Genomic DNA, 13380 nt, shown 5'->3' with positions numbered 1-13380 from the left:
TACCGCGAGCTACTACAGAGAAACATCCAGTTGATTTTGCTCAGGGGCGCTACAGCGATATGTGTGCCCCAGAGGAGTGACACGGGTGAAGGGCATGTTCCTTTTCCCGGACCGCTGCCCAATAGGGTTGCCATGTCCCTCGCCCCGGGCCTGGCGAGTCCACGCGGAAGTGCTCTCCCCCCGGGCTCGGTGACTGCCCACAGCGGACCCCCCGAGACGCACGAGGTCTTGGAGGAAACACCATCGTCGTCTGGTGCTCACACTGCGGCGTACCATCGTTCGCATCTAGGGCCGATGGTGCCTCTTCTGCCCGAAAGCTCGGTGAATCTAAGTTCAGAACAACTGGCAGGTCCATCATGTACCCGACAGTGTACGTCCCACGTCGCGGCCCGAAGGCAATCGAAACACGGGCGATCGGCGGCTGAGGCTCACCGTATCTCGGATTCGAGTACCCCTCCGGCGGGTGGCGATTCGGCGCACTCGGCATCGGGTGAAGGCCCGCGGTGCAGAACTGACAGGCCCCAGAACTCGCTTTTTCCGCAGAACTTGTCAAGTACTGCTCCTTCGATTGTAGGACACTCCGCGCTTCAGATTCGCCTGCCTTCAAGTATGGAGGCATGTAACGTCACAAGCAGTACGTATCAGGCGAGTGTTACGGCGTCGCGTCTCCACCATCAGAGGGCCCGTTCGCGGAGGGGTGATTTCTCCCTCTTCAAAGCAGCCGGTGAGAAGGCCACGGTGGACATGCACCCGCCCGTGTCGAAGGCCCTTCGCTGTGTGATGCCCACATCGTCACCGATTCCTGCCCAACCAGCAAGCACAGGTGGGGAATACGCCAGACGAACCGCCCTCCAGTTTCTGGGAGACAGTAGCTCAAAGCGTGAAACCGAAGTCGGTAAGACATGTCACTTGGGCTCGTACGCGGGACCGCATCCTACCAGCAGACGCCAAGGCCGCTTGCTGTATCCTGGTGGCGTCGAGCGCGTGCCCCGCTTTAGCTCCACCAGAGGAGCCTGGTCGGCTCCTACGAGAGCAGAAAAAAGTGCAGAAGGTAAAACCGCCACGACCGAGCGAGAGAGGTGTCGAGCTGAAGGGGTGCCCGGGGCTGCGCGGCGCGGGGCGGACCTCTGGCACAAGGAAGCGCGATGGACACGGAGCGCCACCAGCACTAAGCCGCACACACAACCGTGTGGTAGCAGCCTAACTTCACCACTCTGAGTGCACCGGGCCGCACGGCGCATCACATGTCAATCTTTGAGCGCCTGCAGCTGCGAGCTCCGTACGGCAGCTCGCTGCGTCAAGCTGTACCCGGTCTCGCGGCATGGCTGCGATGTCTCATGGCAGCGGGGAATTTCCGAGGTGCCGCTGTGAGTGTAGCGATGCTAACGCCTGGATAGGTCCTGCACGTGCATCACTGACACAGATGGAGTAAATTGCCTCCGCTGGTAGCGGTCGGCTCCGCCCTGGGAGCATCGAGCCTCCCGCCGCCGAAGACATATCTGACTAGCGACCGCGTTTCGGCGCCTCTTAAGCAACCGCAGTACGCCCTCCGGTTCTGGGATCTGCGAGAAGACAAACTCATTCTGGTCCCAGGCAATCTTCGCACTGGCTTCCCCGTTGCTAACGTGATTTCTCTAAAAGTGCTAACGTGGACGCCCTTGTTCGCTAATTTCCGCGTCCGCCTGCTCCCATCGCACGTGTTGTTCTGATTCACTCCGGGCCGCCTGGTAACGGTAGGGAGTGTCGAGTGTCATTTGGTTTGACAATTCTCGAGTTACGACCCAACGCTTCGGGAATTCCGAGGCGGCAGGTTCGAGCCACCGGTCATAAAGCTGTTCGCAGACAGGTTTCTCATCCTGTCAACACCAGGTTTTTCACCGGTCTGATGACGCTTAGATACCCGGAGTGTTGCCGTTGCTCGGTAGGCAGTCTCACCGCAACGCGGCTTTAGTGCTTACCAGGGTCACACCTTAGCTCTACCCCGGGGCGCCTGCTGCTCACCTCACCCCATCACACACTGCTCGCAGCCGCAGGTGTTCAGCCACTGGACACACCGAGGATGGTTCTGGCGACTCGGCGGTCCGAATGTTGCAGGGGCTGAGCTTCAGGGGGAAAGGCGGATGCGATTTGCGTGTGCAGTCTGGTTTCCCCGGGCACTGTACTGGAACCTGGCTCTCGCATCTGTAGGAAGGCAGCAAAGCCATGGCTCCGGGTGACTGTAACTCTCAAGAAGATTGTCTGGAATACCCTTCAGACGCGCCGTAGAATACGCACCTCACAGAGGTGCGACCAGGGGGCCAGAATACCGCAGTTTAGTGGGGAGTGCCAGTCTCGCGCTCAAGGATACAGTGTGCCTGCGTTTTCGGTAAGCACAGGCGAAGCTAACGGTGGCGACACACACGCAGTGCGCAGACGTGCCGAAATTAAAGGTGACAGCAAAGCCCGATGCAATCTCTCCGGAACGGTCCGTTGAACTCACGTCTGAAATGCGAGTTTCAAGGCGCTCTGATGACTCCTCAACTGCCACACGCCAGGCCGTATCACGTGGTGACCGACATCGCCGGACGTGTACCAGATCCTACCGGCACGCGTGTCCGCTGTTCCTATAGTAGGTGTTTCAGAAGGCATTGGCGACCCGGCATAACGCGTTACAGGGTTGCTGTTTTCAATGAGAGTCTGCGTTGGGGAACTTGGGAACGTCTAGGAATGGAGACCAGAAGTCGGTGATTTCACCAGGCTACAGAACCCAACAGCAGACGCAACTGTACTGCCGGTGCCCGGGCAACTGTCCGGGTCAGCGCCGTACCGCATTTCGGGTCACACTGTCGCCCCCCGCTTCACCACAGACGGCCGAGTCGCCGCGGGCTATGCCAGCGGACTTTCAGTGGACACCTTATGCAGAAATCAGCTTCATAAGTTCTGATGACAGCCGCCACCGTACAAAAACCGAAGTCACACACAGAGTAGCAGGCAGACTGCTACAGAAAGTACCCGCTATGCCGACGACGCAACTTCAGTTGCTCCGCCCTGCTCTGCGCCATTCAGAATAGAGGATCGTTAGATCTAAACTGCTTACTTACACATACGGGGTCTGCAAGAGTGTGGCTAAGATCTAAAGATGGCAGCTTTTCTTTGCCAGACGGAAACAGCTGCCCGGCTTCACGCACGCCGTGGTAGTACGGGCAGTTACCACAATCAGCCGAGTTGGAGACTGGCATCTTCGTTGCAGACAATAATGCAAATCAAACTCAGCAGAGTTGTCAGCAGAGTGAACGAGGCGACAATGATCCCCACTCCACCTGCATAACCTATATTACCGAACAGGGCCATGACGAAATTCCATGCGAAGAAGTGCGCGAAGTTGACCGTGATGAACTCCAGATGAAACATCTTCAGATGACACAAGATCGAAACGGCGCCCATGACGAATGGCGTCCAGATGTCTACGAAGACGCTGGGGACAAATGAAAACAAGGACATACGCCATGTGCCCTTGTTGACGTCACTCAAGAAATCATGGCTGTTTACGCTGATAGACGCTCTCGTTGAGGACAGCTGGAAACACCATAGTATCACTGTCATCACGCCGGAGACCAAGCCAAGCCATTTCGTTATGGTGGCTAGGACATTACCGCCACCGCCCGCCATTGTGCGTATCCCGTCCGTGCAGAAAATGACCTTGGGCCGAAGAAGACCGCTACCGACGGACAGGGGAGAGACTCAATAGAAGTGACTGGCCTCCGCCCGTTCCCTACCTTAGGGAGTCGCTAGGTGCAATCCATGGCGGCCGACCACGCGAGTCGCGTACAGGCGTCTTCTACGCGTGCATCTACCCAGGGTTCTCCGCAGTTTCGCAAAGAACCTTGGCAGTCTGCAGTGGCTGTGTGCCAGGGGTCCAACTGACCTGGTAGCCTCTCCGGGGTCGACTGGACCTGACGATCGATTTCTCCACTCGTATTCGGTATCTGACGGAAGGGCTGGAGGTTGGTGTCCTGAGTGATCCCGGGTCTCATGGTAGTGCTCAGCCACAGCTCCTGAGGAGGGAGCTTGTTTCCGCCGAATGGTCAGAGCGGCTTACTCTCTTGGGGCATTATGTCTGCATCGGTTCCTCCTGAGGCACCTGATCCTAGAAGATCTGCGAGCGCACATGGGCAGCGTAGCTTGGCGGAAGGCAGTATGACTGATAACAGGCGATTTCCAGGTTCTCGCCAGTCGTCCTTCCGACCATTCAAGGCAGCTGAAAGGGATTCGAGAATCCGTGAAGTCACCATCCCTGTGCTTGCTTCTGCTCGTTACGAAAGAGACGGACGGGTGAGACCCCCGTAGCCTGTTCGTATGTCCGCTGTCGCCTCCCCCTGGAGACCCGCGCCCGAGTAAATAAAAACAGGCGTGCGTTGCCATCAGGAAGAAAACCTACACTCTAGGAGAACGATAGCAAGTTTCGGGGTAACGATTGTGCTCTCGAAAGCGGCCGTGCCAGGGATTTGTGAGAGATCTTCCCTGTGTCTTCCAGAGCGTTCGGCGGCAGGAGTGATCAGCAAAAAGTTAAGTTCCTCGCCGGAAGCAACAGAAGGGTACTGAATGTCGGCTGTGGAAGCCAACAGAAGCCACTATCAGCTGTTCCCCCACGGGGCTGCTTTTATCATCTTCTGCTCTGCGCAGCTGCCGCCCCTTACTTTCTCCAAGTCGCCGACTGCGCCCCAATCCACATACAGGAAACCAGAAACAGATGATTCCTCCAGCGGAGTGGTCTTGCCTCTCCTGCCAGTCGCTGGAGCGCGTAGCAGTGACAATGCTGGGGTGCAAGGCACTCCTACAGACGGCGCCACTGGGTACGGGGCAAGGTTTCGTCCTCTCGGTTCCGAGTCTCCCACCGGACAAGACCATGCAAAATATATGGTAGGTGCTAGTGTCTTTGTCTCGGCACAGTGTAGCCCTCGCGGCTCCAGCATGTCTGAAGCTCAGCTCATTCCGTCTGTTTGTCCTGCTATGTGGTGCCAGGCTGGGCTCGGTGCTGCCTGTGGAGCTTCTCCGGCCGCCGGGGCCGTACTATGGCCAGAGGCTAACCACGAAGCGACACGAGGCCGCGGATCAGCCATCCAACAGCTACAGGACGAAATAGAGCGCTTTCGCGTTGCGAACGAAGAGCTCAAACGAGCCGTGAACAACGAGCGCGAGACATACGGAGCGACTGTCCGAGATATCAAATTGCTGTGTTTGACACAGGATGAGGCTGATGTTGCAAAAACGCAGGTGCGGCTTCGCCAGTACTACGGACTACGACAAATGCTTGTGGAGAAGTCCGCATCTCAGTCAACAGTAACAGAAGCGGATCGCCTCGTGCTGGATCAGATTACAACACTGAACGCGGAGTTGGAACTCGCCCTAGCGGAGCGGCAGGCCGAAAGGCACCGACATGCAGCGCGCGGCGGCCAGTTGGCGAGAAACGGCTCTGCTAAAGACACGTGGGCCAAGTGCATCTCGGCAGAGTCGCAACTGCAGGACAGCTTACCTGGCCGTCTACGAGACGAGCTTCTCCAAACAATCACTTCACTCCAGCAAGAAAACCAGAGGCTGCACGAGGAGAATGTGCGCGTCCGACGCACACTTGCGGCCTTTGCGAAGAAAGGTAAGTGAAAGGATTTACTGCCTCCCAGCCATTTACTCACAGGGCTTGACAATGAGGCCGCAATAGCTGATGTGTGACTCGATGTGAAGGTTCGTCAGCCGACACCTCTGGCTCATTCGGCAGCTCCACCGTTCCACCAAGGCTTTCCGTACCACAACCAGAGAGGCCGACAACCGTCACAAAGACTGAAGAGACCGGCTCAGTTTCGCGACAACAACGTGGGCCCCGAGGAGGCGTTGCTGTCAGCAGATGGAGCAAGCTGCTGCGCGGTGGAGAAAGCGGCGACTGGACCCTGAGCGAAAACAGAGTCCGGCATTTTTTAGAAATGGAAGGAGCTCTCTCTCCCGGGTCCCTCACTCACGTTGACCTGGCTAGAGGCATGGTCGGGCTCTACCATTCCCTACTGGAAAAGATGCGCTACTACCGGCGACGCAGCAGAGTTCTTCAGGCAAATGTATGTCCCTGTCCACATCTCCGAGCTGGGACCAAGAGACACCGATGGCTCTCCAGTCTTCTGGCTGCTCACCAAACTGCTCTCAGTCTGGAAGCAAAACGGAGCGATTCCTCCAGCGCCTGGCAAGAATCTGAAAGTTGCTATTTAGACCGCCAACAAGCTTCGCACCACGTCCATGTAACGCACCGTGCCCTGTGTCGTTGTGTGTGTACATCTTCGCATCATGAAGCTGGCAGCGCAGCAGCGCAGGGCCTACGAAGGCGGCCGAGGAAAGTGTTCGGAAAGCGAGGTCGGCGAGGAGGCTTTCAGTATGGAGTGGAAAGTGGGGACCTTGGAAGCGGAGATCAGTCGTCTCCGGCGCCTGCTTGAGCTCAGCACTGGGACATCATTATCCTTGGCAACAATTCACAGCTTCTTCCTTGACCAGAGGACGATTTTGCAGAGACAGCTGGAGGGCGAAGAAGCAGACATCACTGCACTGGAGGACCAGTGGGGAATGATGAAAGAAATGAGACAGGCGTGTGGCGCGGAGGGGGAAGATACATCTGGAACAGGGCCCGGAAGTCTGAACGATCTCGTGGGGGAGGGAAATGACACGGGTCACGGCACCCGGCAACCGAAAAGACTTCCAAGCAAAACAGATGCTATTGAGGGCGCTTTCCTGGCCGCGTGCGACGGCGTGGCGGAAGCTGTCGACACACTGAAAACGAGGCATGCGCAGACAGAAGCGAGGCTAGCGCAGATCCAGGTGGGACTCACCAGCGTAACACAAGATTTGAAGATACTCGACAGGGAACAGCGCACGCAGATGGAGAAGCACATGAAGGACTTGAACGAAGCGAGCGGAGGAGACGAATGGCCGATGGGTCAACTGTGGAAGCCGTGTTACATTCGGCAGTTCATGGGACCGCCGTCTACAGATCGGGAAGCCCAGACTGACAATGTGGGTATTGCATCTCGGAGGCATCTCTATAGCGGCGAGTTTGCAGTTAGTGACAGCACGACGAGTCCCGTTACGGTGTCCATAATCAACGAAGAGGATATAGTGGTTAAGCTGATGCTGGAAGACATGGAGTTCCCCCCCTGTCTGTATACCGCAGTTGCGGCCATCAAGTTTCCCGAAGGCAGCCGGACAGGAGAGAATGCTCTGCCCGCTTCAGAAAAGAGTGGAGCAGCTGCGAAGGACAAAGGGAAGCAGAATGTTGATAGGGAGGCAAGGCGCACTATGATGAAGAGAAGACGGCTGACTGATGAGACAGACGGAAGACTGATTGCTGAAATGCTAGAGGTTGAGTACGTTCGGGGGACTCCTTGTCTGATTTTGAGAGGTCAGGAGGAGGCAGTAGCAGGTTCGCAAGACCCTCATCCACATGCGTCGTATCAAGAAGACTGTTTATACAATGACAAACTATCTTTTGGTGTGGTTCTGCCAGTCTACGGAGCTCCTTTAATGCTGCTGATGATGCAGTGTGCAAAGCGACGTTTCGGCATGCTCTTTTTCCATCTTTGTGCGTACAATAGTTTAACCGGATGGGTTAAATATTCATCGCATCCGTCTAAGGACATTTGTCGCCGTTTCGGTTACCAGGGAGATAGACAGCTCTTAGAGTCGCTCGGAGCGATCAAGAAGCGGGGCAAAGTTGCCGAAGCGGCGATCACCTCTCAAATCATGAAGCTATTTGAAGAATCGTTCACGTCGGACGCCAAGGCGGCGGCAGCGTTACAGCCAGCTCTTATCACGGCAAAGCCACTGGAGCCGGATGTGGTAGTTCTCTGTGGTTCACTCACACTGGGCGAAAAAACGGAAATAGTGAAGGAGCAGCAGATCCAGGCAGTAAAACAACGCCAGGCCAGTCGCAGATCGAAACGCCTCGAGTTTCAAACATCGCACCTCTCTGCGATGCCGCTTTCCAACAGTTCCTCTGCGACTACTCTCCGTACCGAAACTCTGTCGGCCGAAGGTTCTTTTGCAGATGAGGGAAAACCAGAAGCTTGCAGTTTTCTCTACCTAAAAATCTGCATCGACTGCGACTGCTACGTGGCCGTGTATTGTGACTTCGAACCTCAGTGATGTGGCCCGGCCTGAAATGGTTGAAAAAGTCCTGCGGAGTGGTTCCGCTCGAGTTGCCAGTGACAGAAACTTCACTTTTCCGCCGTTTCTGTTAATGCTGGGTCGACTGAGTTTTCCAGGTTCCCGGAAGCAACTTCAGCAAGCGTGTTAGCGCAGTGTCTGCCGCCGGGCCTCGCGAATCACACCGCACTCCCTTAAGGATGTGTTTTTCGAGTGACCACAAGCAGACACAGAAGGCTTGATCGCCAAGTACGGTTGAGCTTGCCGGAGCACAGTAAACACGCGGGACCCGACCGAGTCCCTAAGCACCAGGAAAGACGGGCCGAAGTAGCCACGGAATCAGCGTTGCAATGGCCGGCCGCTCCTAGGGGAATCTAACCAACCGCGAACCGGTAGAGACTTTGGATTACTTCCCCGAGGAATACAGGCCATGTGCGATACAGAAGGCGAGTTTCTCCGACGAGTCGAAGATCGCAATTGCCAGTAGTCGGAGGTGACGCACGATTAAGAGACGCTGGCACGCGCGCTTCAAAAGTATGATCACACTGTTGCTGCGGAACCCTTTCCGAAAGAAAAAATCGATGCTTCGGAAGGCGACGACACAAGAGCATTACGAATGGCCGCTGCCAGTCACGAAGACAAAAAAGTATTTATTGAAACTCAGCTTTCATCTAAACCCGGACGACCAATTCGCCGGGCACGCTCAGACAGTTGTGACAAGACGGAGCGCATCTTGCAGAGCTGTAGTGTAGTGATTGACTGCTTGAACGATGTCGTCGTCTGCGCCTTCCCGAGCCTGGTAAGGAAAAAGGCAGCAGAAAGCCTCCACAGACAAGGCATGTCTAAATCGTTAGATGCAAGCTGGTTCTCACACTGGACTATTGAGGGGGTCCCGGAAATCCAACCAGAGAACAGCTCACTGCACACGCTAGTAAACTCAAGTGACGCACGATTAGCGGTCTCTGGCACGCCCGGTGTCTCTCCGTGCTTCCGACTCCGTGGTGGCAGCGCGACCCAAAGCAATTCTCTCCAGAACGACGGAGGAACGCCTTCGCGTGTGGTCGCCCTGTAGAGGCAGCGGAACCGCTGCGCTTTCCCCAAAAAGAACTTTTTCGAAGGCATCTAGAGAGTTACTGCAGTGCCCCAACCACGCTCGAAAGCAAGGAGTTAACCGACACGCTTTGAAGAACCCAGTTAAGCTAGGTAGGCTTACGAGGCGGAGTTCGCTAAAGCGTGCCTACCGTGCGTACAACGTACACTGCAGCTGCAGAGAATTCACTTGTGTGACGCCTACACAAGAACCCAAGTGGCGGCTGCGACTCGTAGGAAAGGACTTCGGATTCCGCGCACCTGTGACTCAAGAACCAACCCATTCTTTAACGCAGCAATCTCCTCCAACACAAAAGTCTGAAACTTCTCCTCGTTCCGTTCTCGAAGTCGCTTTGCTTCCTCCACCTCTTGGTGCGCTTGCTCGTACTTGTGCTCCCGAGTATTCTGACGAGAAGCACCAACCAAAACCACAACGCGTAAAAGAACTAACACTAGCATGTGGAGAAGGATGCAACTGGCGAAGACGCTAAGGGAAAGACGCCACGAGCAGTCGAATACGCGCGTCACACTTCCGTTGCCCGACTTCTTCACCCATTGTGGAGACAACAAGAATTTGCCAAGGGTGTCCTTCGCGTGCCTGGATGCATAAATGAACGCACTCCGGACACTTGGCAAGGCCGCAGCATCGAGAGAAGCAGGAAAGTCTAGAAGAGAGACGGGACACTACGCGTCCGTGTGCGCAAGAAGACGCACGTTTCCTGGAAAAGTTGCAGCAACGGCACTACGAGGCGGAGAACCGAACGCTGAACCCGAAACACTTGGACCGTCTAAGAAGTGAAAGCTGCACCAGTGCGTGTCTACTGTTGCACAGCTTCGCTTTGAAAAATGCACTGCGGTGTCGAACCGTTGTACCCCGCCAACGCCAGGCGGCGGCTCGCACCAGACCTGACAGGCGACTCAAGCAGACTGTGAGTAAACATGCTGCCAGCGCAACGCGCCCCAAGCTTCCCCCGAGGAAAAGAGGGAATCTTTGCTACAGGAGATGACTGTTTTCTCTCTCGCAGTTTCACGGGCTGACGTAGAAATTAAATGCAGATACTAGGAGCTCCTTGCAAAACTTTCAGCTGCCGTCATCAGAACGAAGGTCTTTGCACAAGATAGGCGAAACACGTGAAGACACGTCCAGAACGGAGGGCCAGAGGTCGCCTGATCGGTCAGGTTTAGGTGACACTTACCTTCTCTGCCTCGAACTTGCCCTCTGTCCTATACTCCAACTCGCCAAGCCTCTTAGCCAGCTGCACTTCGCGCTCTTGCCGCAGCTGACTCTCCGCGTCCAGGGCGGCCTGAACCAGTCACAGATTGTGCGTAAAAAAGGAACATGTGAAAGACCGTGGCATGAAAAGGTGCAAAGTTTGACGTTGCATTTCTTCGCTTACATTTGTGCGAGCGAAGTAACCATGAGACGTCACCGTCGAGGCACCACCAGCCGGCACGTGGACCCGGCACCGTAGAGGTGACACTCTCTGACGTCACGGCCTCCAACGCGTGGAAAAAGGATCCTTCCCCGAGCATACATCGAAAGCAGACCGATGACGGCTGGGAGAAGTTTTAACAAAGCGTCCCTGCCGTGCGGTCTGTCTACCAAATGACATCGCTACAATCAGCAGACCAGAATGGCTCAGGTGACTTTAATCACTTATCCGCCGTGTCCCACTCAGTTCCCGTTATCGAAAAGACCGGCGGCAGAAGGCAGAAAACTTTGTTTAATGCAGACTAAGGAACGATGCAGAAATTGACGTACGCGGAGCAGAAGATGAAAGAGCGGGAGAGCGTCGCGGGCTTAGCAACACCAGCGCAACGCCACTCGAGAGCAGATTTCCGAAAGACGTTTAGACAGACTGAGACTGATGTTACCTTTATAGTTGAAAGGTCCTTCGAGAGCATGCCATTCTTCTCTTCCCACTCCTTCGCTTGCTTTTCCTTCTCCACGGAGAACTCCCGCTCGACAACTGTCAAGCGATCCGTCAGAGCGTCAAGCGCGCACTGCAACTGCTCAAACTTCTCCACAAACACAGAGGATAGCTTGTCCTGCACCCCCAGCAGCTGGCTTTCGAACATCTGAAAGGGACAGAGCACAGGGAGCGCGGCGAGAAAGCCGCAGGGCAAAGCACTTAGAGGGGCGCCTTTAGTTGTCCCAACTTATGTGTGACCTAGCTAACTGATCTACAAGAAGTACGGGTCTCTGCACAAGACAAAAGACTGTACTTTCTCTCTTGGTTCGTGAGATTCGTATCAGTAAGGACCTTGAGTCGAGTTGTGTTCGACCGAGTTCAGGGTGAACGTGTGCTGGAGGAAAGGCCGCACATCAGCAACGGCCTGGCAGAAAGGGCCGCCCTATCTGCAGCCCGGCGGGCTTTCGCCTGTGCCGCTAGCAGCTGGTCTTGTTGAGTTAGGACTACAGCACGTTGTTTCATGTACGTGATGGCGCGTATCGCCATACGGCTCTGGACAACTAGGAGGGGATCCCACACCCCCCCCGTTAATAAATACGTGTCGGGTAGCCACCCTGATCACGGCACTAGGCGGGCGACACACCCTCGCCTACCGCTTGGCGTCCTACGAGTGTATGCACAGACGTCTAGAGACGAGGCGGAACCGGTGACGCCCCGTAGCCTTCTGCAGGCCTGTAAGTCAGCAGGCCATGACGAGAGTCGCGGCAGCGTACGCACGGCGAGAGCGCAGACTAGCACTAGGGAACGACGTTCCCCGAAACCCGAAGGAAGCTTCTCGAGTCCGCCCGTGCGTCGGGGACACGCCTTCGCCTTCCCCTTTCTGACGGAGAATTTGAATAGAGGGGAACTACTAGATGCAAGACGCAACGAATGAAGTTACGCGGAGCTTCTGAATGAGCCGAAGAGCCTATCCTGCATTGGGAAGGCTGTGCTGCTCCCCTCCCCGATCAATCCGAAGCGCGACTCTACAGCTGCGGAGACAGCCTGGCCACTACGAGTCACGCGCCCACAGGTACCGCTGCCATACAGATTCAAGCAGGGTGGAACGGCGGCAGCACATTTGGAGACGCGCGGGCTTCTCTGTATTGGTCCAAGAAGGATACAGCGACCGCTTACTGCCTGAAGAGCTTTATTCGCCTCTACTCTCCGTTTGATCTCGGCGTTGAGGGTCTTTTCCAGCTTGTTGATGGCTTCTTTGATAGCGACAACGCGTCCTTCCTCGGTCTCTCTCCTCTGTTTCGCCTCCGTCTCCATCTGTTTCTCAAAGCCGTGTATTCGTTCACTCAAGACGGCCAGTTTCGATCTGGTGGATTGGCTGCTGGCGAAAGCAGCATCACCAGTGGCCAGCTGGCTTTGCGTGAACTGCTCCATTTCGAGCCTAGACGCGTTGGACCCTTTAAGCGAAGGAGGACAGAAGGAGGCAGCAGCTTGGAGGTGTGTAGCGACCGGCTCCCCTGCGGCTTCCAGTTAGGGCGCAAGCACTGATAGCTCGTTGTGACGGTCCCGGGGGGCGGGTCGCCCACCGTCGCGCCAGAGCGCTAGATAAACTCAGTTCCGGATGTAAAGTGGTCGGCCAACACAGCATGTGAGTACGCGGCTGAATAGTACGGAAAAGTCATCACTCACTTCTGCACTCAGAACTTGGCTTTTGTACCGTGGAGACACGGAGGGAGGCAGACACCGGGAGAAACTCAACTGCGCCCGCGCAGAGCAGAGAAAGCTTGCCAAAGCTCAGTGCTGACCGTAGTTATTTCCTTCTGCCCGGTAAACTCAGTTTATCGGGCACCGCGGTTTGCAAAGCCACGAGCAACCTGCAAGCACAGGGGGGCGAGACAGCCAAAACCTGACAGGAGTCAACCTGGTACTCGGCTTCCGCGGCACTGGGAGTTCGGCCTGGAACCCGTCGGAGCTCTCAGACGAGATAACCTGGGAGAAGAAAACTCTCAATAGCCAACAAATCTTAGGAAAAGCCAAGAAAAGCGGCAAAAAGTCCGAGCCCGCAGTTGGAAGCAATACAATGCAAACCGAGTTGTTGGGTCTGGACAAGACAGCACTTGCCCGGCTTGCACATTGGGCCCCGAGGGAGAAGCTGCCGACGAACGACTACTACTACTACAGAATGTTGGTGCGATAACGGGTGCGATACTAAACTCAAACAAATACC

The 13380-nt window shown here is 55.7% G+C and overlaps 3 protein-coding genes across 3 annotated transcripts; 1 reads left to right on the top strand and 2 right to left on the bottom strand.

Annotated features, from left to right (window-relative positions):
* Nucleotides 1–2990: 2990 nt before the first annotated feature.
* On the bottom strand, nucleotides 2991–3695 carry CSUI_003801 (uncharacterized protein). The gene has a single exon (XM_068063996.1). It carries the CDS (start codon nucleotides 3646–3648, stop codon nucleotides 3196–3198), a length of 453 nt encoding a protein of 150 aa, XP_067924031.1. The 5' UTR covers nucleotides 3649–3695; the 3' UTR covers nucleotides 2991–3195.
* A 397-nt stretch (nucleotides 3696–4092) lies between these two features.
* On the top strand, nucleotides 4093–8154 carry CSUI_003800 (uncharacterized protein; the record flags this gene model as incomplete). The annotated part of the gene is made up of 5 exons (XM_068063995.1): nucleotides 4093–4311; nucleotides 4663–4899; nucleotides 5002–5629; nucleotides 5719–6083; nucleotides 6313–8154. The coding sequence occupies 5 exons, from the start codon at nucleotides 4093–4095 to the stop codon at nucleotides 8152–8154; spliced, it is 3291 nt and encodes a 1096-aa protein (XP_067924030.1).
* Nucleotides 8155–8434: 280 nt separating this feature from the next.
* Nucleotides 8435–13377, bottom strand: CSUI_003799 (sf-assemblin beta giardin protein). The gene is made up of 6 exons (XM_068063994.1): nucleotides 12843–13377; nucleotides 12333–12610; nucleotides 11119–11322; nucleotides 10440–10547; nucleotides 9505–9648; nucleotides 8435–8950 (listed from the first exon to the last, which is right to left on the bottom strand). The coding sequence occupies exons 2-6, from the start codon at nucleotides 12585–12587 to the stop codon at nucleotides 8858–8860; spliced, it is 804 nt and encodes a 267-aa protein (XP_067924029.1). The 5' UTR covers nucleotides 12588–12610; nucleotides 12843–13377; the 3' UTR covers nucleotides 8435–8857.
* Between the last annotated feature and the right edge of the window lie 3 nt (nucleotides 13378–13380).

This window comes from Cystoisospora suis (genome assembly GCF_002600585.1).
Source record: "Cystoisospora suis strain Wien I chromosome Unknown contig_1716, whole genome shotgun sequence".
NCBI classification, from domain to species: Eukaryota; Apicomplexa; class Conoidasida; order Eucoccidiorida; family Sarcocystidae; genus Cystoisospora; species Cystoisospora suis.
Note: the sequence above shows the minus strand (reverse complement) of the source record. Positions and strands in the feature narration are given on the sequence as shown.

Bases quoted from the DNA above. Each gene is read 5' to 3' on its own strand.
- CSUI_003801 (XM_068063996.1), bottom strand. From the start codon at position 3,648: ATGGCGGGCGGTGGCGGTAATGTCCTAGCCACCATAACGAAATGGCTT.
- CSUI_003799 (XM_068063994.1), bottom strand. From the start codon at position 12,587: ATGGAGCAGTTCACGCAAAGCCAGCTGGCCACTGGTGATGCTGCTTTC. The intron at 10,548-11,118 runs GTAACATCAGTC...TGACTGGTTCAG, and splicing joins AGGACCTTTCAACTATAAAG to GCCGCCCTGGACGCGGAGAG. The intron at 9,649-10,439 runs GTAAGTGTCACC...GCTTCTCGTCAG, and splicing joins GCAAGTTCGAGGCAGAGAAG to AATACTCGGGAGCACAAGTA.